General features: G+C 35.0%; 1 protein-coding gene across 12 annotated transcripts in view; it reads right to left on the reverse strand.

The window, feature by feature from the left end:
- The window catches only part of LOC128873014 (titin), a 110,004-nt gene that overhangs the window by 17,931 nt on the left and 67,659 nt on the right, over positions 1-24,414 (reverse strand). For 11 of the 12 annotated variants that reach the window (XR_008456293.1, XR_008456294.1, XR_008456292.1 and 8 more), the window contains 10 exons: positions 23,983-24,267; positions 21,364-21,544; positions 21,062-21,276; positions 20,365-20,649; positions 17,210-17,384; positions 5,842-6,200; positions 3,276-3,504; positions 2,414-2,611; positions 692-895; positions 233-396 (listed from right to left, as the gene is read on the reverse strand). Coding sequence is in view for 9 of the 12 variants with exons in the window: in XM_054116295.1 (XP_053972270.1) it covers positions 233-396; positions 692-895; positions 2,414-2,611; positions 3,276-3,504; positions 5,842-6,200; positions 17,210-17,384; positions 20,365-20,649; positions 21,062-21,276; positions 21,364-21,544; positions 23,983-24,267 (2,295 nt within the window). In the remaining 3 variants the exon portion in view is untranslated. The remainder of the gene's footprint in view (positions 1-232; positions 397-691; positions 896-2,413; positions 2,612-3,275; positions 3,505-5,841; positions 6,201-17,209; positions 17,385-20,364; positions 20,650-21,061; positions 21,277-21,363; positions 21,545-23,982; positions 24,268-24,414) is intronic. The other variant, XM_054116288.1, reaches the window with a different exon arrangement.

A 24,414-nucleotide genomic window follows, 5' to 3' on the forward strand; every position in this document is an offset into this window, starting at 1 on the left:
TTTGCATAGTTTTCATGTATATTTGCATATTTTCGTGCATGAACACCCGCAATCTCCTGATGAATCTCTTTTTTAACTCTTCTTAAAGATCGATCAATTTTTTATTGGGAGACTAGACTAATTATAAATAACAGATTTAATCTCCTTACTGTGTAAAACGATGTAAACGTTTTACCAAGATTCTGAATCCTAGTAATATAGGAAGAGGTTTCTACGTAAAGGAAATGGTTACCTGAAGGATTTTCTTGTCCTGCGTGTTCTCGTAGATGACAGTTTTGTGAACCTCGACCATGGTGTCTGGCGTTGGCTCGAAAACAGCAAAGTCGGCTATGCTTTGCGCCTCTCCACCAGCGTTCGTTGCCCGAACCATGTACTTTCCAGCATGTTCCTTGTTAGCTGAACGAGATATTTTACAATTATTAATTGGATCATACATAGTATACACCTAACAATTTTTTAACAGATGGCTAATACAGAGTCCAAGTCTACTCAGGACGACTATACAATTTTTATGCAAATTTTTAGGATCATTTGGTGTCTTTTCTGAGACAAATTTCTCACGATTGCTATAATGAAAACGATTGTTAGGCAAAACTTGCAAAGACAGGAACTGTTATTTTGGAAGACACTTTTTTAATAAAGCTGGTTGCATTATCAGTTGTACAAATTAATGAAAGATCTTTAGAAGTACCTTTGTCAATGATCAGCATGTAACAGTTTCCTTGCTGCTTAATTCTCAGTTCAGGTGGACGGTCCTTGATCGGGATGTCGTCCTTGAACCAAGTAACGGTCGGTTCCGGGGTTCCTGTGATTTCCACTTCCATGTTAACGCGGTCTCCGCGTTTCACGACTTGAGCCTGGAGCCTTCTACCGAACACCGGTGGGAATATTGTTTCTGCAATTTATTAGAAAATATTATCCATGTTTATTATACTTAGAACATACTTTGTTCTATAATATCCAATGAAATAGTTTGCAAAGGAAGGTGATTCTGCTGGCCCTAATAAGTCTATTTTAAAGATCTCCGTTTCAAACCTAGTTTTGGATCCTCGTCAGGGTATTACGAAATTCGAATTGAACACAAACCTGATTTATATGGTTGTTAAGTAGAATTTTATGATTCCATCTTATCTTATAAGATGTGTTTAAACACATGATTAACCTAGAATATTTTATAGTCACATACAGGGTGTCTCATTATAATCTTTCCACGCGATTATCTCGCAAAATATTCATCATTCGAAATAAATGTTTAAACGAAACATGCTCTATCTGAAGGGGGACATTCAATGGTGTACACTGTTTTTTTTCACGCTAGACACATAGCTTATCTTAAGACAAATTCATTGACCTATATTATGTTGACCTTGAAATGTCATTCAAGGTCATTTCCATGGCTTAAAGTTTTCTTCTTCACTGCACGTCTAGAAAATATTTCTTATCTTCTAAATTCAAAAGTACAACCTTGAACATTTATGCAGCACTTGATTCTATCTCTAAATGACAGGTCAACTTGTTCTAAAGTTCCGCTAGCAATTTGTCTGCAAACATTTATTATTCGAGCCTTCATATTTACAGCTGTTTTTGGCTGTCGCATGTAAACTTTATCTTTTATGTAACCCCACAAGTAAAAATCCAAAGGTGTTAAATCTGACGACCTTGGTGGGAAAGGTATCGGACTTCCTCTACCTATCCACCGTCTAGGAAATATTTCATTTAAAGTTTGTCGAACGCGGCGATCGTAATGAGCTGGAGCATCGTCATGCTGGAACCACATCCGTACTCTGGTGACCAGTGGAATGTCTTCTAAAAGGATTTGCAACTCATTACTAAGAAAATTATTGTATCGTTCTCCAGAAAATATGAAGGCTCGAATAATAAGTGCTTGCAGACAAATTGCTAGCGAAACTTTAGAACAAGTTGGCCTATCCTTTAGGGATAGAATCAGGTGATGCATAAATGTTCAAGGTTGTACTTTTGAATTTAGAAAATGAGAAATATTTTCTGGACCCGCAGTGAAGAAGAAAACTTTAAGCCATGGAAATGACCTTGAATGACATTTCAAGGTCAACATAATATAGGTCAATGAATTTGTCTTAAGATAAGCTATGTGTCTAGCGTGAAAAAAAACAGTGTACACCATTGAATGTCCCTCTTCAGATAGAGCATGTTTCGTTTGAACATTTTTTTCGAATGATGAATATTTTGCGAGATAATCGCGTGGAAAGATATGAGTAGGACTATAAGAGTTTTAATTAAAATTTTTGTAACACGCTGAGGAGTACCCAAAATGAGGATCCAAATGTTACTTTATTGGAAAGCAGTTTTACGTTACTTGACTCTGAAAAATGATCTCAACTTGTTGAATTCAAGAGTTTGAGGCTTAAAACAAATCAATGAAACTTTGCCTTACTTTTGACAACAAGATCAGCTGTGCTACTGGCGGATCCAACTTCGTTGCTCGCTGTGCATGTGTACCTTCCTGCGTCCTTGACATTGACTTTCTTCAGTTCCAGGCGGACGTGATTGTGCGCGTAACTTATACTCATGCCATCTTTTGTCTTTAACTCTTGTCCATTTTTCGACCAGGTAATCGAAGGCTGAGGAAAACCTGCGAAGGATTCATAAAATGTTTGCTAGAAGAAATTATTAGCTTCTTCTTTAAATAATTCTAGCCCGACGTAGTTCAGCTAGTTTTTAATTCAATACCGAAGGTATATAAAACGTTTATTAAAATAAAAAGTAATAATAAAATTAAATAATTTACACTTCTATAAAAAATGATGTTAGCAACTGGAATCCGAGGGTAGCCTATGATGAGGGTAGTTTACAAAAACCTTTTGTTACATTAAATAATCGAAATGATAAACTATTTATCCTCCACATCCTGACCCAACGCAACGTGGAGTCATTAAACTCCACAATGAAATATTATTCTGGCAAGAGTGCAATTTGTCATGCAAATGCACATAGTTGAGAATAATAGTTGTAACATACAATTGGAGGGGAAAAATATTCTTGCCAAAACACAAATGTCAAGCACCTTTTTGAAACATTTCACTGTACTATATTTAGATGGACCATTAACTAATCATTCAATAAAGATTTTCTTACAAGTATGTTTTAAACAATCAGGAAAATGTAAATGATTTTCTTATTTTCTTTTTTTTTTAAACAATTGAAGAGACATAATATTACGAGTGCTATTGCAAATGAATGAATGTCAATGAATGAATGTCAATGAATGAATAATATAGATAGAGGTGCTACCTTACCGTCAATGATTCCTTCAAGGACGATGTCGCTATCCTGATCTACGATCATCCCTGTGATCGGTGAGACGAATCTTGGTGCCGTCGATTTCCTGGTTGGTTTTGGTATCTGCGCAGCCTTGATGTCTCGTTTGATTCCTTCTTCATCTTGAGATACAACAACTGTCTTCTCTTGTCGAATTTCACCTGGCTGGTCCTGTATGATCTTCTCATGTTCTTCCACTTTGTACGACTATAAGAATAGGATAAAATACAATACAAATATCCTCTCTAGCTGAATTTATGTCTATCCTATTCGTTAAAGTATATATTCAATTTACAATTTATCTCTTTAATATTAAATGATCATTTTGAGTAAACTTTCTTATTCTAAGAGCAATATTTTCAAATGATTGTTAATTATAAATTAGATTCTTTATAATTCTACATGAATTTCGTGAAATAATTTAATTGATTACTCGTGTTTTTATTCATTTTCTTATAAATTGTTTATATATTTCTTTTTACTTGCATAATAAAATTTCATACGAACTCGAAAGTTAGACAAAAGGAAGAAAACTGTAACTGTAACTTGTTGCGCAACTTAACCAGCCCATACAATAAAATTATAAAAAAAATTTAATTCACATCTCTTACATAAATACATAAATTACATATCTTCGAAACTCTGACCTCCAGAAAATATTCTTTCATCTTATTTGACTTAATAATAAAAAAATAATATAAAGACACCTACCCTGTACCATAATTTGCATAATTACTTTAGCACAAAATAAAATTCCTGTGTTATTCTACAACCCTCACGAAACAGTACGTTCCAATCTTCAGATATATTACCAGATTTTACCTAATCCTAAAGTAGTACTCCTTTTTTAAATTTCATTAAGATCAATTACCAAGTAGATAGTTGAGAACCAATATCAATTAACAATATCAGTATACTTGACATACTTCTTCAACCTCAGAAACTCAGGTGAAGCCAAAGTATCACAAACTTTTAAATTTATATGTTCCACATACAACCAACTCTATTTTAAATATAAATACATAATTTTACCTTCGACCTTTCGAAATTTGGCCTGCAGAAATTCTTAATTTTTTTTTATTAGCCTTCTAGTACAAACGAAATATACAGGGTGTCTACGTATAAATTCGGACATACGCAGAGTGTCAATTCTACAACAAATTTCCAACAAAAAATTACTCTTGGACGTTTTCTTTGTGTCGCCTTATTCTCGAGAATTTTCACTTTTAATATTTTTTCTGCGTTTTCGACTTGACACTCTTTAAACGGCCATAACCTCACCAAATTACAGTGCAAACTTAAAAGTAAGAATACCATTCGAAAGACCGTTAAATTTTTCAACTTCCTGATACGAAACCAAAATTTATTACGAAAATTGAATTCGCGAAGAATTAGGTCAAACTTTATATTGTGAAAATTTCAAAAAATTGGTATTTTTCTGTATTTGTTTTTCGGTTTCAAAGACATAGTTGTTTGGCGGACACTCTTCGGGAGAAACTTCCTCGAAGTCTCAGCTTTTGAACGGTATTGTCAAAAAAAATTGTACGGTGGTATTTCAGGGAGAAAATTACGTTTAAATACAGAGAAGCGTTAAAAATGCCCGCATCCTAAATCAAAACTTATCGGTTCTCCTGCGCCGAAAACGTTGATTTCTTGCTGTGTGAAATCGATCGTTTTCCAATCTTCATATTATTTATCAGTATATCGATGTTGATTTTGATTAAATAGTCTCTAAAAACGAAAATTCTATGGATACATGTTCAAAACCAATTACTATTCACCTCGCAATCAGGCTCTACACACGGCTGGGAGAGGCTTGAGGTGTCAAAAAATCAGTTTTTTTCCTAATTGGGGAGGCTCTGGAGTGTCACTAAAAAATACATCAAACCCGATGTTAAGTTAATTTTAAAGTGACAAGACGATTTTTGTTGAAAAATGTCGATTTTCACCTAAAAACGTCCGCTTTTCTGCATTTAAACGTCATTTTCTCCCTAAAATATCACCACACAATTTTTTTTGACAATACCGTTCAAAAGCTGAGACTTCGAGGAAGTTTCTCCCGAAGAGAGCCCGCCAAACAACTATGTTTTTGAAACCGAAAAACGAATACAGAAATATACCAATTTATTGAAATTTTCACAATGTAAAGTTTGACCTAATTTTTCACTTGTTAAATCTACGTGATAAATTTTGGTTTGGCATCAGGAACATGGGAAGTTTAACGCTCTTTCGAATGGTATTCTTACTTTTAAGTTTGTACTGTATTTTGGTGAAGTTATGACCGTTTAAAGAGTGTCATGTTGCAAACGCATAAAAAATATTAAAAGTGAGAATACTTGAGAATAAGGCGACACATAGAAAATGTCTAAGAGCAATTTTTTGTTGGAAATTTGTTGTTGAATTGACACCCTGCGTATGTCCGAACTTATACGTAGACACCCTGTATAGATCTCTTCACTGAATTATCATTCGTATAACCAATCACTCAATCATTTTGGCACAAAATTCCTGTATGATTTTATGAACTTCACCCTAACACGGTACCTGCACAACAGGAGGTGCCCCGTTCTCCGATGACGCTTGCTCAGTGCTGTGCACAGTGGTCTTCACGCAAACGCTGGTCGGTTCCTGTCCAGATTTCGTCGTGCTAGAGGACATCATCGACGAGACGAACTCCTTCTTCGTGGTGGTGTGCGTGGTGGAGGACTCTGTGATGATCTGCGACATCTTGGTCAGCAATTCGTTCTCAGCCCCTGTCGCGGACGTCTTCTCCGCAGAGAAGTGCTTGTCGCTGCTGCTCGACGCGTGCATTTCGTCGCTGGGCAATCTCTCGACTAGCTCGAACACCCTCTCAGCCTCTGCAACCGCTGCAGCCTTATTTTCCTTCTCCCTTGGCCAGCCACCTAATGACAATGATTAATAGAGTTATCAATAGATCGATGACTTGCTTTCTGGCCCGCAGCCTTCGAATTTTTATTCGTCATTGCTATGCGACCAGGAAACCCCTAACGTAAGAGGACACAGAGTACACAACACACGAGTTGATCAAGTTTAATCTTAGTAATTTCATTTTAGTAATGCGTTATTTTTTAATTAATTTAGTTAAGGTCACAACAACTACGAAGTTATTAGTGACCACTTGACTAATTTGAGGTATTCGTTTCTCTTGTTAAGGATTGTTTGCATACTATTTGAAAGTTTAAATTCTATTCGATCGTGTTGTATTGCTTGAAATTCTTCAATTAAATGTTTTACTGTAAAGGGCTCGTCACAAAAGTTCCATAATGGCGGCTGTGATTTAGTTATTTTGTAGCAATGAGTCAGACTTGTGTGGGCAATTCGCAATCTTGATAGTGTCACTTGCCGTCTTCTATTTGGTAGAACTGGAGTTTTGTTTGATTCGTCTATGGCGTTTTGCGATCGTTCTCCAAATCTAATTAGAAAGAAGGTGGATTTCTTCCTTCATTTAAGAGAAATAGAGTGAAATTCAGCTCGGGACTTTGAAGAGCCTTAGTGTGAGTGGATGGTTAATAAGAGGCCCCGTGGCTTGAGTGCGGATAAGTGAGTAACGACCATGACATCAAACGATTACATTATCGTCTAGGCTACTAATCCATAACATTTTGAAGCTCGTGACACAGTTTAAAGGAAGAGTCTTATGTTATTCTTGTTGGCTTCAAGGCACAGTTTAAAGAGCAAATCTGCCATAGTTCGTAATCTTAAGTAGCTATACTATTAAACATTTGATATCACATCGTTTGTAAGGTAAGAATTCAAAATAATACAAAAGGTGAAGTTGAAAGCCCACTCCCACTTCGATCTTGACGACCTTGATGACTTTCGGCAACTTCACTGTGAAAAATTTTGGCCCAATACAAGCATTGATTTAAATTTAAATATATTATAAGCGTTACAGTCCTATGCTTCCCTGAGCAGTTAAAATGAAGATATTTGCAGAAAGTAAAATTAATCAATTGATCTTCAAAAAAGTTAAAAGATTATTTAAAATTCAACTAACATTTTCCAACTATATTTGATCAAAGTATTCTAATAGACAATTTGTTACAGATAACATCATGTATATTTTTATTAAAGACAGCAGGTTTTTAGCAGCTTCATTTACTTCAATTTTATATTTATCCTCTACCATGTTTTACTGAGCAGCTAGAAGGAAATAATTTACAGAAAATGAAGTTGATTAATTTGGTTTCAAAATTGATGTATAATACTATAAACTCAATTGAAATTTGTTAACAATTATTTCACCAAATATAATTTAAATTGTGTTTTGGAGAAACTTCTAAATAAATTCCAAAGAATGCATTAATTTGAGAACCATTGTTGCATACCAGAGATTGAGTAATATAAATGAAAGTCAAAGAACAATGAACACACGTCGAATGAATGCCCATATTTGTTTATCGTAGACGAATAGTAGGCGTTGTGTTTGAATTTCATTCATCTTTCAATTTGTTGCTTCAAGCTCAGCTTGACTGGGCATTGATAGCGCGTTGAGCAAAGTAAAATTAACGTATCAAACGAAAACTGGATACGTGACGTTTGGACCTCGAGCCAAGAGCTGTCAAGTGATACCTAATTTACCTACTTTAAGACACGAGCTTGAAACAATAGAATTATCACAAAAATGTCCTCATCCCCTTAGGGGTTCAGATTTCAGACATCGTTGCAGTCTCAAGTCACTTGCATTAAACGTTCGCAGAGTGTCACTTGAATTCAGAATCGTGAAAGTTTGTTGCTCTATCCACATCGATCTGTTCCCTTGAATCACGGGTTGTATTAATAGTTGGCCCGTTTAGACGATGCCACGGTAGAATCGGATCGGTGAATCCGGAATTGGAATCCGCAATGGCGCAATCGTCTCGCAAAAATTCTGCAAACGTTCAGCTCTTAGCGTGAGATCACGAAGAATCGTGAGAATAATAGAATTCGCCCCTCTATGACCCCCTCTCTTATTGTTGAAAAGAAAATTAAAAAATTAATACTCTAGTGGACGTATGTGCCTCTAACTACTGTGTCCTATCTACCAATTTTATATTTTTCAAAATGTCTCGAAGTGTTTGAGGCACTATTTATTTTTCTCCTCTTGAGCAAGCTTAAAATGCAGTGTATGATTCGAAAAGCTCTAGTAATAATCTAATTTATTTATTCCAAGTGTTGTACAGACGTTAACACTTGATTCGAAAGATTCCACTTGTTAGTATAAATTGAACAAATTATTTTCTGGGATTATGTCTATGATTATTTTTCTGTTCAGTTCAAAAGAGGACAAATGGCTTTGAAATATAAAAATAATTTTTCTACTGAATTTAAAGAATTATGAATTACCAGAAGTTATTTCTAGTATTCAATATAAATGAATTTTAATAGAACAAAATGAAAATTTTAAGAAAATGAGGATTATTATATTTTTAATTTGTTTTTCAATATTTAAAATCACGAATTAAATAAATTATAAGTTATATCCTATGTTGAAATACCCTAGCTTATTTTCTTTAAAAAGTTGAAATGTCTCATCCAAAGGATTTAATTAACTGTTACAAAAAAAAAAGCATCATTATGGTTTTACTAAGATATATTTCTGTTTTAATGGATTATTTTTTATCTTGTCTTATCTTACGTTCTCTTTGGGATGAAATTACTATACACGATGTTTACATTTAAATTTATATAAATTTATGAGAATAGATATTTAACTTCCACGACCGTAATCGTGGAGATTCCTATTGCAATTCAGATGCAATGTGAAGGTGTCCATTTTTCAAGCCGATTCATCAGAAATTCTATACTCTCCGCTGATAAAAAGAAAACGCATTCTTTGGCTGGCAACCAAATTCTCTGAGTTTCAAGTGGGAATTCGTCTCAACATATCTAGACCGCGAAATTCGTCGCAGGTTGCTTCCAATTCACCAGATGTTGTCTCGCACCAGAGATGGGCAAAAATATATATTCTAATAATAGACGAAAAAATAAAAGCAACGTGTATCAATTTATATAAATATAAATATAAATCGAATTAATACTAGCGATAATATGATCAAGAGCACATTATACCAAATATTGTATTTCGATAGTGGAATTACTCGATCTTACATACAATAACATGTATGTAAATATAATTTGTTTGCTATATTCAATTTAATTGTTTTATATGTTATTAAATAGTTGATAGAAATGGGTTTCTCTCATGAGTTACATTCATTACTCAATGTATGATTAGCAAGATATAAAGGTAAGAGCCACTTACAATTATCAAAAAAATTATCTTATCAAAATTAAAATATTTTAAAAGTGTGATTAATTTATTTCACGTAAAAGAAGAAAAAGAGGAAGAAACAAAATTATAATATTCACCAGAGAATATTTTGATTTGACATAATTGTTTTAATTGTAAGTTCAATATATTAATACTATTCTGTATTGTGTTTACTACCTGTAAGCTTTATTTTCCTGCTACATAACTTCGTTCAATACTAATATTTTGATAATTATAAATTCCTCTTATTCTTATCATTCGCCAACGTCATTTCACTATTACCACACACAATTAATGATTTCATACTAGTCTTTATAAAATACTCAAATATATTTTTCCAAGTAAGAGTTCATTCCAACAACTATTTCTATAACACATTCATTCATCGCCAACTATTTTATCGCTTGACAATTATTTTGTTCGGACGATCCCTGATCCGTATATTTTATACGTTCTTCGATATTTCTATCTAGATGCAGGTTTTGCTTATCTCGGCTTCGTTCGACGAAACCATCGCAGGAAACCCAGTGGGAGCTTTTCTGGAAACCGCGTTACACGATCCATGAACTTCACGGTTCACTCGTGAAGCCGTAAAAGTTAAGTTTGGAGGTGGTATCGCGGAGTCGATGAAATAGCCACGAGAACCCTTCGAGCGGGTAACGAAGTGGTTTGCCTACAATCGACGACAGAAATAGTATCGTTCACCTACCGCGGCGGGAAATCGAGCACTGGGACAGAATTTGTAAGTCGAACGCGATCTAACCGAGTCTTCGAAATAGCGGTCGTGTCTTTGCGAAAATTAACGATGGCGAACTCGTGCCCATTGGCTGACAAACGCTTTGTAACGAGTGACGAACATTAATAGGAGCGTTACGTAGTAGGAAACATTGAAAAATGTCAACTATTTAGCAAACGTCTACATTCCAAATAGTTGCATTGATTATTCGTTATAATAAGGATTTTCCAAAATGCTCTTTAACCTCTTGAGGGCTGTAGACATCGACATGTACGTTTGCTTTTATGTTAAAATTACCATTACTTAGGTCTATAATACTTTGTAAAATGAAAATATACAGGGTGTCTACGTATAAGTTCGGACATACGCAGGGTGTCAATTCAACAACAAATTTCCAACAAAAAATTACTCTTAGACATTTTCTTTGTGTCGCCTTATTCTCAAGTATTTTCACTTTTAATATTTTTTATGCGTTTGCAACTTGACACTCTTTAAACGGGTATAACTCCACCAAATTACAGTGCAAACTTAAAAGTAAGAATACCATTCGAAAGAGCGTTACATTTTTCAACTCCCTGATACAAAACCAAAATTTATTACGAAGATTGAATTCGTGAACAATTAGGTCAAACTTTATATTGTGAAAATTTCAAAAAATTTGACTTTTTCTGTATTCGTTTTTCGGTTTCAAAAACATAGTTGTTTGGCGGGCACTCTTCGGGAGAAACTTCCTCGAAGTCTCAGCTTTTGAACGGTATTGTCAAAAAAAATTGTATGGTGGTATTTTAGGGAGAAAATTACGTTTAAATGCAGAGAAGCGTTAAAAATGCCCGCCCCCTAAATAGGAATACCACCGTACAATTTTTTTTGACAATACCGTTCAAAAGCTGAGACTTCGAGGAAGTTTCTCCCGAAGAGTGTCCGCCAAACAACTATGTCTTTGAAACCGAAAAACAAATACAGAAAAATACCAATTTTTTGAAATTTTCACAATATAAAGTTTGACCTAATTCTTCGCGAATTCAATTTTCGTAATAAATTTTGGTTTCGTATCAGGAAGTTGAAAAATTTAACGGTCTTTCGAATGGTATTCTTACTTTTAAGTTTGCACTGTAATTTGGTGAGGTTATGGCCGTTTAAAGAGTGTCAAGTCGAAAACGCAGAAAAAATATTAAAAGTGAAAATACTCGAGAATAAGGCGACACAAAGAAAATGTCTAAGAGTAATTTTTTGTTGGAAATTTGTTGTAGAATTGACACTCTGCGTATGTCCGAATTTATACGTAGACACACTGTATACCATATTAAATTGAGGTACCGTGTTTGTATGTTAACATCGATTTATAGATAAAAATTGCTTTAGTTTGTGTGTATTCTATTGTATAGAGCAGAAAAAAATTCATTTAAAATTCGTCCCTTATGAGTTAGTTAAAAATTTATTTTTTAATAAACTAATAGGCCTGTCAGCATTATTGTGGTGGACGTTTAAATAGCATCCTTCATGTTTAATTGTGATTAAGTGTACTTTTATTTAAAATTTAATAATCGAATATTTTCCATAGAATTTGTGTTGTATTAAGGAAACAAATTCTAAAGGAATTTCCTTTTTGGGAAATCTCCTGTTACTAATGAAAACTGTTGTTTGGTCATAGATTTCATGATAATTGATTCAGTTGTTATGTACAGTTTAGAAAAGTTTGAAAAGTGATGGTCAAGAATTGAGTAAAATTTGAGACGTTCTCTGATGTATGTAATTAATAGTAAGAATAATAGACTCAAGAGCGTATTGTACACATTATCTTTTGTTAGTATTACAATTGCTTGATTTCATGCAGAATATCATCTATATTTCTTTGCTGTACGACTTTAAATCAAATATTATTTTTCTTCGTTGGGCACTCAATTAAATTGCAGCAATAATTCACTTAATTGATTCAAAATATACAAACAAAACTAGAAATAAAAAAAGATTTCAATAAAAGAAATTACCTAAAGAGCAAAACAGAAAATGATTTAAATTTAAACCAATAGTTTCTCTACTCTTAATCCTGTCGACATATTTACTGTATATTATTCAAGAAGAACACCTAAGCATTCCTTTCAATTCAGTTTCGAACTCAACACAAACTTCGACGCACAAACACCTCGAACCTTAGGTAACGCCACCATCCAATTTAAACAGAATCGGTCAACACAAAGAAGTAAGCACACATGTCACGGAATCCTGTTCACCAGAGAAGACATTCGTATCCAACCACTCGGGTTATTCAAATTTTTCATACAATTTTCACGTTCAACGCGACCTGTCCGACTGTCGACTGTAGACTGGCCGGCGCGCGGGACGTAAACAAGTTTCGAATGGAGGAACTTGTTCTCTAAGAGAAAATTATTTTTTCAGGAAAACACCTGCCTACGTGTGTCACTTCGCGAAATAGTCGATCACTCGACGACGCAATGTCGATTTTTAGATACGTATATGACCCCACCCTGATCGTTTAATAAATATTTCTACTGACATGCTTCTGGATTAGGTTAACAAACGAAACCTTCGTCATTGTGCGAGTTCGTAGGCAGGGAAGAAAATTCTGAATGACTTCGTTACCTCGAAGGGACGAATTAGAGCGGTGGATCTGGTTGCTGCGACCGATGACAGGATGCTAGGACGATTTACAGGGTCGGTCGACTGTGGCTCGTGTCCGATTCGTCGTGCGACTCGGTTGGAGCGAGGCTCCCCGAAGAAGACGCGCTTAAATTCCCTGGGTTAGCGACTCTGGACTAGGCTACGTGCCGGGTATTCGTGCCGACAAAAATAACGTGGTTTCTGCGTGTGTGCACCGGGTCGAAAGAGAGAAAGACGAGCGTCTCTCAACACCGCGATACACGAAACAGTCGGTCGGACCTATGGGAACACAGGAAACACGGAACTGACCTGTTCGTTGAGGAAGGAACCGTCTAAGTGTACCTGGGGTAGGGTCACCTTACCCCTCGACCATCACACGGTGGTCTTGTATTGGATTGGGACATATGGAATGACGTTTTTACAGTGTTTCAATCACCTGGCCCAATAACATCCGTTTTAGTCTATTCTGTCATCAATTAATTGTAATGATACAGAAAAGGAAGAAATATACTGTGAGGCATACACATTAAAATACTAAAGATGTTTAGAAGAAAAGCATTAAAACCTTGTTATCAACAATTATGAGTACTTGGATTATTATCAATTTGGATATCAGTTAACTAGTTTGCAGAAACCTTGTCATTATCTATTTGTTGGAATAACGTAAAAAATAAAAGTCACAGATTTAGAAGAAGTTACGTTGAAGAAAGAATAGGTTTCACCTATTTCGACAAGTTTTGAGCACTCTCATTGCGCGAACAGTCAGTTAGCTATTCAACCGGTAACATTATTGGCCCAAAGTCAACTGAAAGTTAGGAGAATACCAGTTGGGGCCAGCCCAATTCTAGAACCCACTTCCCTGCATTAAGCAAAAATAATTTCTCTTCGGATCCAAGTGTACTAATTACCTACAGATTAAGCGGAAATCTATAATTCCAAGACACACTGCAGATGAAGCACTGCTGTTCTTTCGTCACATTCTTGTTTAATTAGAATAAATAAAACTAACAAAATTAATAGAATTAATAGAATAAAATACTGCTCAAAATTAAATTCATACTTTTCTGCGAAAAAAGATAATACACATTTTCTCAAAATTCGTTCAAATAAATGAGTAGAGTTTGAAAATGTTGTCATTAGCAGAACTTAAGAAATAAATTCAAGAAGATATGTGCCTTTTTATTGCTGTAAATTGCAATATTAGAAGATCCTTTTAATTTATCTTGTGATAATTGAAATACAAGTGATAGAAATCTAATTAAACAGAAAAAGATCAATACTTTCAACGTTCAATACTTGAAAATGATAACAAGTACCATTTTTCATGAATGTACAAATATCAATTTAATTTATCAATTAAAATGTAATATGCATTGTAAGAACTCGATTAAAACTGATGTACATAGTCCCTATATAAATAAATTTTTAAAATGTACACAATATGGATTTTTCAAATTTATATGTTTTAAGTAATGAGAGATGAGGTACATTAGGTATAGAGAAAGATCTGAGTTGTCCTTATTTTAATACAAAATAAATACAGAGTAATTATAGCCATACAGCATTTTCTAATTTAAGAATGTAATTATTTTGTAGTAAAAAATGGTGTTGTATTTCACGTACATTAGAATGTACAACAGGCTCGAAGCGTTCAAACACGTGTACCTATTAAAATTAATTTGAAATGTAAGCACGTTTCCCTACTAGTTCCCGCTAATATATGCTAAAGCAATGCTAGACGGATGTTTTCACACGGCACGTACACACACACGGATACGTACAGGTGGGCGTAGAAACGTCAGATTTAATTGCTGCGGCATGTGCACCGACCTAATATTAGTCGTGACTCAAAGTGACTTTTCGTCGGTGAAAGAAGAGAAAAGAGTTTGTTTAGTCGCCCCAGTTAAAAATAAGACCCTCCCTTCCATATAACACTCGGCCCACGACGATGGATCAACGAAATAATCGTTTATCCGCCCAAAATTTAAAAATGTATAAATAAAATGTCTGACAAGTGTTAGAAGTGCAGTCCAAAACCTTGCAGTGTCAAGAAATGTGCATTTATTTATTTTAAACGTTTCTACTTTTAGATTTGTGTTATGATTGATATTTTTGAATGTTAGTTTGACGCTTACTAATTTATAAAGTTGGATGATATGTTTTTAAAGATAAAAAAGAGAATTTTCATACTGATCATTAGATGAAAAGTTTGTCAATGTTATTCAAACACGAGTGACTATAATTTAATTATTATTAAGGCAGAAATTAACATTTTGTTATATATATATATGTATATCAAAATTTGTTCTCGAATTATAGTTTTCATTTGAATAATACCATGCGACGGTGTGAACTTTTTCAAATTAAATGTAATTATAACATTTGTAGTTGAAGGTGACACAAATACCAAATACTGCTTTCTTTCTTAACTTTTGCTTGTAAATGCTACATTCTTCGTTTTATCGTAGTTCTATTACCTCTATTAATAATATTTTCTCCACTAAGAACTGTTTACCATATTTTAAATTTTATTTATATATATATATATATATATATTATTGATGATGATATATTGATGATATATATTGATATATTCATCAACCCTCTTTCGATTTCGGTCATTGTTACAAATTGTATACGTCCGTTTTCAACATACGAGAAGTCATAACAGTTTAATGTTACCGATTTCTTATTTATAGTTCAAATGACTCTGAAGTGGCTTTGTTGATTTTGAATAATATGTATAAAATTATAACAACTTTCGTATAAGTTATATTTCCTATAATTTCGACTCTATTCTTGCCCATTATAATTTGTATAATACATGCCTATTTTAAATTATAATCTTGTATACCAAAGAAATTACATATTATTTTTTGACTCTATTCAAAGAATAATGTCGTTAAATAAAATAAAAGAGAAAAATGAACCAGAGGTCGAAACACGTATATTTCTAAATAATAATCCTCACGCCTGTGTTTTTAATTTCGTTTAAAAAAAAATTGATTTCACAATGTATTTCCATTGCTCAAAATTGTTTAAAAATTCTCGAGAAATTCAATTCATAATTTCACATCCTCAAAAGATTCAATTGGAACTTCCAAATCCTCGACAAATGAAAAGTGTGGAAAAGTAAGAAACACAAAGCACAGGAGAACGTCTAAAATGTAAGCTCAAGTGGCGTTTGGATGATCGCGTAATGCTCTTCGACTTTTCTCGCGGAAAGCAACGCGGACAGTGTCGAATTTCAGCGCTCATCGGTGGCGCAATGTCGTCCTCTTTTCTTGTATATCGAGATATCGTGTCCCATCTTTCTCTACGTTTCGCGAAATGCTAGTACTCTCTGTCGACCGTGCATCAGCCCCGTCGTGAATGAAGCTTCCATTTGACTTAGGTATACGCGTATTAATAACTCCGTCGGTGGCACCGTTGCGGGCGGTTCGGTGATATTTTGGCAACGAATAAACGATTTCTACGAGCCAGAGGCTGGTAATAAAAATCGTTCGGTTTCCAAAGATCGACAGGGCCCATTTAGACGCGACCTCGAGAAATCTTCCGCACTGTCGAGATTCGGAATATTCGATCATTAATACACGACTAATTACTATATGTGAACTTGAAATTCATTAACACTAAACCTACCGCCATTTTATTTATAGCTATTTCTATCTCGACCAGTCAAATGATTGATCTCAATCGAATACAAAAATATTTCACTAGTTACTGAATCGAATAATACATGAATAATAATTAAATACAAAACAAATAAAATTTTGAATAAGCTATGAGCAAATTCAATGGATACTAAATATACACAAAATTTAAATGGCCAAAATTTTGTTGTGCCAGATATAGATTAAATGACATTTTTTAAACTGTCTAACGTACTATAATTACAAATCAACTGTTTAATATATTTTATTTCTATAGTTGTATTGATTTATTATTTTTCGAATGATTCTATCAATTGAAAATTTAAGTAGTACGGTGAATTTATTTATCAATGCGTTTACACCTCCCCCCCCCCCCCCCCATTAATGAAAATTTCACCCACCATGTAATTAACACTAAGTTTACGGAACATGGTCATTTTAACTCATTCCAAATTTTATAATGAAAGTCACAGGAATCATTTATTCTGACTTTTATCTAAATAAAAGAAAAGCGGAAATATGTAAAAACATGCTCAAAAAGTTTTTAGAAAAGTAATCTTAAAAAACAATCAATGTAACGAGGTTACTTCGAAAATTTCCACGAACCTAGTGTTAAAGTAAATTGCTTACCGATCTCTAAACGAGCACTGCAGGTAGCTTTGCCAGCAGCGTTCTCCGCCACGCAGGAAATCGTACCGACATGCGTGCTTCCTGTCTCTGGAATCGTCAACACCTGCCTATCCCCGCTGACCGACACCAAGAAGTCCTTTCCATGAACGGGGCGGTCGTTAAACAGCCATTGGATCTGAAAATGGAACGTGCGAAAATCTGTCACACTCGGTGAATTTCATGGAAAATTTAATATAGCGGCTCGTCAACGTCGCAAGTTTTTATAATGAGGCTTCAACCCCTTCAAAATTGAGTTAGCGTTTTAATATTAAAGTTTAAGTTTGTATTCTGTAAATTAAAGTTAATATTAAAGATAAATTGCGGTGTATATTAGTCTTTCGTGAGATTTTCTTAATTAATAATTTTATAACAACTTTGTAACCTTTACAAAATTGTATTAGAATGGGTTTTTGCATGTCTATTGTAATACAAAAATAAATATATGTGGGATAGTACACGTACTTTATTTATTGATGCGAGAATTTCATAAAGATTTAATTTTCTTCGAAGGATGTGTTTAAATAATTACTGACATACAATTAATCGAAAATCCAATAATTAAAGACAATAAGAAGAATTTAATTTCGAATCAATTAAAATAAACGTGAAAAGAATGTTTAAATATAACACTTTAATTTTAAATTTAAATTAACACTTTAAAATATCATTTTGCTCATCGCCATTTTAATCCTTATTTGAAAAAAATAAAGTAAGGAAAGATACATGTTCTATTATAAGTTTGTGTCGCTATATATTTACGTAGTCAATTAATTATTTAGAATACAACTTCTATTTCGTAACACATGGAGAGGGTGTGTATTATTTATATTATGAATATAACAGAGCGCTGTCTAGAACTGATTGAATACCAATAACTCCCACCAACTGATTGTACCGAATTCTCAACTAAGAACAAACAGAAAACTATCTGTATCTTCTATAATAATACAGATAAATTCTCCAAAATGATAAAACAAAAAATTCAACTGTCATCGATTCGATTAACTCTTCACAATCCACTGTCGCTACAGCGTCTACTGAACCATTAAAAATAAATTTCTACACAAAAAGAAAAATACTAAAATTACTGAGAATAACTCATAGAAAATTTCAAAATTGTCACAGCTTCTCATCAAGCCTCATCCATTTTTGGACTTCTATAAAATTTAATTTCTCGCAAATGCCCCATTTTTTATAGTTACTCGTTAATACATTCTACATGAATTTCCACGTTAACATAAGCTTTTTAAATGCATGAAATCCGCCTAATCTTGTATTATCCTAATACACTTCAGCTGTTCCCTGCACAATCTTCGAGTGTCACAGAAAATTTCACGGAGTTCCTCGCGACGCGGCTGCGTCCGCGAATTTCCACGTCAGGTACATTGTTCCTGTTTAAATATAACCCGGAGGCACGAAATTACTCTTGGTCGGCTACCTCCTGACAGGCTGGCCAACTTTGCACCCTATCTTTCACACGTTCCGACACCTTCGTAGGCTCTCGATCCGGCGCCATCGTTCGAGACTTGTCTGTTCGTGTAATTGCTTTTACCGACGAAAGCAAGGGGTGATTTACGACGTTCAACCTCTCGCCCTTAACTATCGCAACCGGTCCATATAACATTATGCGTTCGATTGAGAAACTCTCGTGCATCTTGTTACGTATCTTATAAGTTCGGTTTCTTGTAAAGCAATGCGAATTTTACTTTTATTTTAAAAGTAGTAAAAGGCCAGTGTAACTTACGAGTCTTATGTTAATATAATAATTTTAGTTTTTCACAAGATGACGTATTCAGGGTGTTAAAACAAAACCATTCAATATTTATATGGTGTATAGAACACAGTGTATTGACATTGAGTAAAAAAGCTTTAGTACACATCGGTCGAAAGGTCAACTGTTTCTGAGATATAAACATTCTTGTTTGCTAGTATCATGAGTGACTTACTTGCTTCCATCGCATGCGATGTTTATTTTAGTGTTTATAAACCGAATTCTGAATGTTCTTATTCAAGTGCCGACAGTAGATTTCATTGAGAATCAGTTAGTTGTGGATCGCCGATTGTAGATATTACACAGTTACAAATTATCGTGAAAATGTCAGCGTATTATTCGAATGAAGAAATAACAGATATCCATTTTATGTATAGCCGTTCTAATGGAAGTGCTTTAGCTGCACGACGTCTTTACGTGGAAAAATTTTTTAATTTTTTAATTGTTTTAAAGTTCTCTATATTATCCTGAAATTTTTATTTCACTTTTTATTTGTTTTTCTTTCGTTCCTCCCTCATTGTTCTTCTATTTCGCCTGCATAGACTTTACGTTCCTCCCTCTCTAACCTGTTCATTTCTCCTTTATTTTCTTTTTCCTTCCTCTTTTATATTTCTTCCAATTTTTCTTTCACTTCTCCCGCATTTTTTCTTTAAATTTTCCTTCATATTCTTTTCCGTCCTCCCTCAGTATTATTTCATTTTCCCGTTAAGGTCATAACAATTTCCATTCGTTTCCTGCATGTTCTTGGAAAACATTCTTGTACCTCTATTTTCTGCCAAGGAAGAAGCCTAGACTAACACCGAAACCTTAAAACTGAATGATGGCGCCGTCCACGGCAAAACGCCAAATTTATTATAATATCTGTAGTATAATTCTAAAGTTATTATTAAACTTAGTAAAATAGTACAATTTATTTGAATTTTCTCTAATGTCGGTAGGAAGATATTGATAGTGGTATCTAGCGTTAGAAACTAAGAACTATTTCACAACAAACTTAGGCGTTTTGTTGTAGATAGCGCCATCATTCAATTTTAAGGTTTCGGTTTTAGTCTAGGTGCCCAATAATGAAAAAAAAAATAATAATGCTCTTTCATGTGATCATCCCTTAAAATTCTTTATAATTATGTAATTTCCAAATTGTACTTTCTACTTAATTAATATCAAATAATACTAAAAAATGATACAATTGAAGTCAACTGCAAAGAAAAATGACCAGAGTTGAACTGTTACGCGATAAATAAAATTAAATCATGTCTGTTTCATAAATCGTTTAGCTTAATTGGCTATTGTCGGGCGATTAGAAATTTTGTAAAGGATTATTTTCCTTTTCAACATGTAAGCTTACCTTTGGAGATGGTTTTCCAACAACGATGCATTCGAATTTCGTGGAGACACCATCAGGAACACTTCTGTCCTCGAATCTTTCCTTAAACGTAGGTGCAATCAGTTTCTCCTCCATCTGTATGAATTCCTCCTTTCCTCTGAAATCGCCTAAGGATCTCACGACCAGCCTGGCGAAAGCCTTCGCTTCTCCGTGGACGTTGATGGCCTTCACCACGTAATTGCCTCTGTCCTCAGGGATCGCTGATGAAATTTTCAGTATGCCTGTTCCATCTTCAGACTGCTTGATCTGAACGATATTTAAATTTTAGCATATACAAGAAATTAATTAACAGATAAATGAATGAAATTTGCGCAATTTTTAAAGCTTTTATAACAGAATCGGATGATGAATAGTTTCAGGGACAAAAATTGGTTTATGTAACTCTGCTTTCCACAAAAGAACGTAGATGAACTGTGTGAGGTATCGTTAATGAAATGGCAAAACATCCCGAAATAATTAATAAATTATATGTAAGTTATTCAAGAATAGTGAACACTATCGCGAAGATAAAATGAGTACTAAGGTATACTATTTTTATATAATTTCCGAGAGTACATTGTACAATAATATTTTTAAAATAGAATATACAAGGTAAACCAAAATTTATACACCTTCTTTAGCGGTAAAAATGTAAAAGATATAATGTATAAAGGCTCACCAAGATTCTTTCGTTCGCAGTGATCTCCACATTGTCCAAGAACCACCTCAACTCTGGTTTCGGTTCGCCAGTCACCGTGCATTCGAAAATGGCGTTCTCGCCCTCTGCTACCAGCGAGTCTGTCGGAAGCTTCACAAATTTCGGTGGTGAACCAGGTACGAACGTTTCCTCCACTGGCGGTCGCGCTTTATCCAGTTCATCCGTAACGGTGACCGCTGAATCAGAACAATTGTTTTCGTTTTAGCGAACCATGCACGCCGTGCAACATGGTTTCCATGGTTTAACCAATTCGTCGTACGTACGCGTCACTGTTAATGTGCACTGACTAGACGCTTCGCCGCCAGAATTAATGGCGACGACTTTGTACACACCAGCGTCGTCCAGGAAGGCCTCGTGGATCACTAGGGAGCACTTGTCACCCTGGAACAGCAGCTGGAAGTCGGCTGACTCCTTCACCGGTTGCTCGTCGTGGTACCAGATCACCTGCAACGATGAATCAGTAGTTTGATAAGTTAAGAGTGAAACTAGTGTTAACCCCTTCCCGCGCCATTTAGCTCGTCGAAACTCGGGCCCAAGCGGTAGGCACCGACGCGCGCTAAACAGACCAGACCGATGCTTGCAAACAATCGCAATACCCATGTATCTCGTCGCGAGTCTGACTCGCTAAAGTACGGGAAGGGGTTAAGGGGGGAAATACCAAAATTTAAAGACAATCGACTTCAGGTGGCCTTGTGAGAAGTTATTCTTAAAAAATCATTCTGTAACCTACAGAGTCACAAATTTTTCTTATTGTTGTTCTTCCAACACATTACATTTGTACTTGACAATTATTACATGCAGAAACTATTTTTCTACATTTTTTTTTATTCGTACAGGGTGGGACAGAAATAACTCTCACATTTTAAAAGACGATTGAAAAAAAATGGTACGAGATAACACCAGATACTTTTTATTTCTTAAATCTAGATATAAAAAAGTTTTGTTTACTTTATGTTTTAAAAATTATGTCGTCCAAATGGTGGCTTTTACGAGCGATACACATTTGGAGTCGTTCTTGAAAGTTTTCCATCACTCTCGCTAGCATTTCGGGGGAAATTCTTTCAATTTCCTCTTGGACGGCCTCCTTTAGGTCATTCAAGGACCAAGGACGATGTTTGAAAACATCGGCCTTGAGGTATCCCCACAGAAAAAAGTCACATGGACTTAAATCCGCCGAGCTACGGTGGCCACGGAACTCTTTCACGTAAAGAAATTACTCGACCCGGAAACACCATCTGCAAAATTTCGCGCTGACGACGCCCTGTATGGACCGTAGCTCGGCGGATTTAAGTACATGTGACTTTTTTCTGTGTGGATACCTCAAGGCCGAGGTTGAATAAACTAAAGAAGGCCATCCAAGAGGAAATTGAAAGAATTTCCCCCGAAATGCTAACGAGAGTGATGGAAAACTTTCAAGAACGACTCCAAATGTGTATCGCTCGTAAAAGCCACCATTTGGACGACATAATTTTTAAAACATAAAGTAAACAAAACTTTTTTATATCTAGATTTAAGAAATAAAAAGTATCTGGTGTAAATTAATGTATGATGGTAAATGGTATACATTTAAATAAATGTAGAAGAGATTGTTATATTATTTAAATTCGGACAGTTTAGATTCTAGTACGTAATACTATTAATATATTATTTTTATGAAACGTATGACAATTCACGTTTTTGGGTTTACACAATCTTCATCAGTATTACCTCAGTCTCCGTTTGACAACTGAACTTACGTAATCACATCGAAAGAAAATATTACCTCGTCGACACAGAAACTGCTTCACAGATAAAACTAACATGTTGCAAGAACTCTTTATTTACTGGCGGGACTTACAAGTCCCGTCAATTTTCTTATGGTACTGTGTTAATTAAACCCTTTGAAACCTATTGTGACTTTTAAGAACACTTCTATGAAGTTCGTTTTTAATTTTTGGATGGCAGCACAAGCTTTTTTTCTTTTGGAAGCTTCTTAGAGACAACTCTGTAAAATGATATATTGTAAGACCAAGATGGACGCCTAGATTTAAAACTTTTAAGAAATTCAGTAAATAAGGGGCAGAGATGGGCATTATTTAGATAAAAAAATTATTTAAATAGAAAATCAAATAAAGATACATAACTTTATGTTTATTCGATGACTGCCGAATAAAAAAATGTATTCGAAGTAAATGTACTCAAAGGATAAAGATAACTTAAATTATTTTTATTCGAAGGCTAAAGATACCTGCTTTATCTGCAGAAAGTTTCAATCGTAAGATACTTTTCGCACTTTTAACTTTATCCGACGGGTAAAGATACCTGCGTTAACTGCAGAGAGTTTCACTCGTTGGGTAATTTCCCATTTTTAACTTTAACTGACCGCTAGAGGTACCTGGTTCCTACCCGAGAGTTTCAACCCTAAGATACTTTTCCGCATTTGTATCTTTATTCGACGGCTAGAGTTACCTAGTTTCTCTCCAGAGATATTCATCCGTAGGTTATTTTTGCATTTTTATCTTTAACTGAAGTTTCACTCGTCGCGTGGGATAACTTTCGTACTTTTATCTTTATCCGAAATTATCGGATAAGGATCGAATAACTTTTCAAGCGGTATTTACTGTTTAGTCGGCGGTTGTAAAGTATAGTTATACATAATTATACAGGAGTAAGGAAGTGTATACTTGCGCATATAGACGTGTACTGTAGATATAAATTATGGTCTTTTTAAATGTTTATAAGCATTGTTATTGCAAAATTCCTATTGGTTGCTACGACTCGGCAACGAGTAACCGATCGAGATGATTTCATGATGTTCCCATGTAGAAAAATTTATAACTTTGATATTTTATACCTTTGACCAACACAACACAAAAAGTGTTCTTTCCTCGATAAACACTCACTTCAGGCTCAGGTTGGCCTACGATCACGCAGTCCAGCCTAACCGTCCGTCCCTCCTGGGCCTTGTGGTCCTTCAAGGGCATCTGAATCTTCGGTACCACGGGTTCCATGTCGCTGCAAGCGAGCTCTGAGTCGCTGGTATCTTGAGGAAAACGTCCCTTCACGGAGACGTTGCAGGACACCGTGGCCTCGCCGGCATCGTTCCTGGCAGCCACCATGTAGCATCCAGCATCCTTTGCGAAGGCCTCGGAGATAACCAAGCTGCTCCTACCGTTGTCCGTTTGGATCTGAAACAGCGGATTGCGACACCCTGAGCTCTCGATTCCAGCTGTTCGTTTTCCTGCTACGACTTATTGCTCTGTTTCGAATTCGGCGCGTGCAAGTCGCTAAAAATACTGAGAGATGCGTGCATCGGCTCGTAGAAGGGATTGTAG

The sequence above is a fragment of the Hylaeus volcanicus genome, chromosome 2 (genome assembly GCF_026283585.1).
Source record: "Hylaeus volcanicus isolate JK05 chromosome 2, UHH_iyHylVolc1.0_haploid, whole genome shotgun sequence".
NCBI classification, from domain to species: Eukaryota; Metazoa; Arthropoda; class Insecta; order Hymenoptera; family Colletidae; genus Hylaeus; species Hylaeus volcanicus.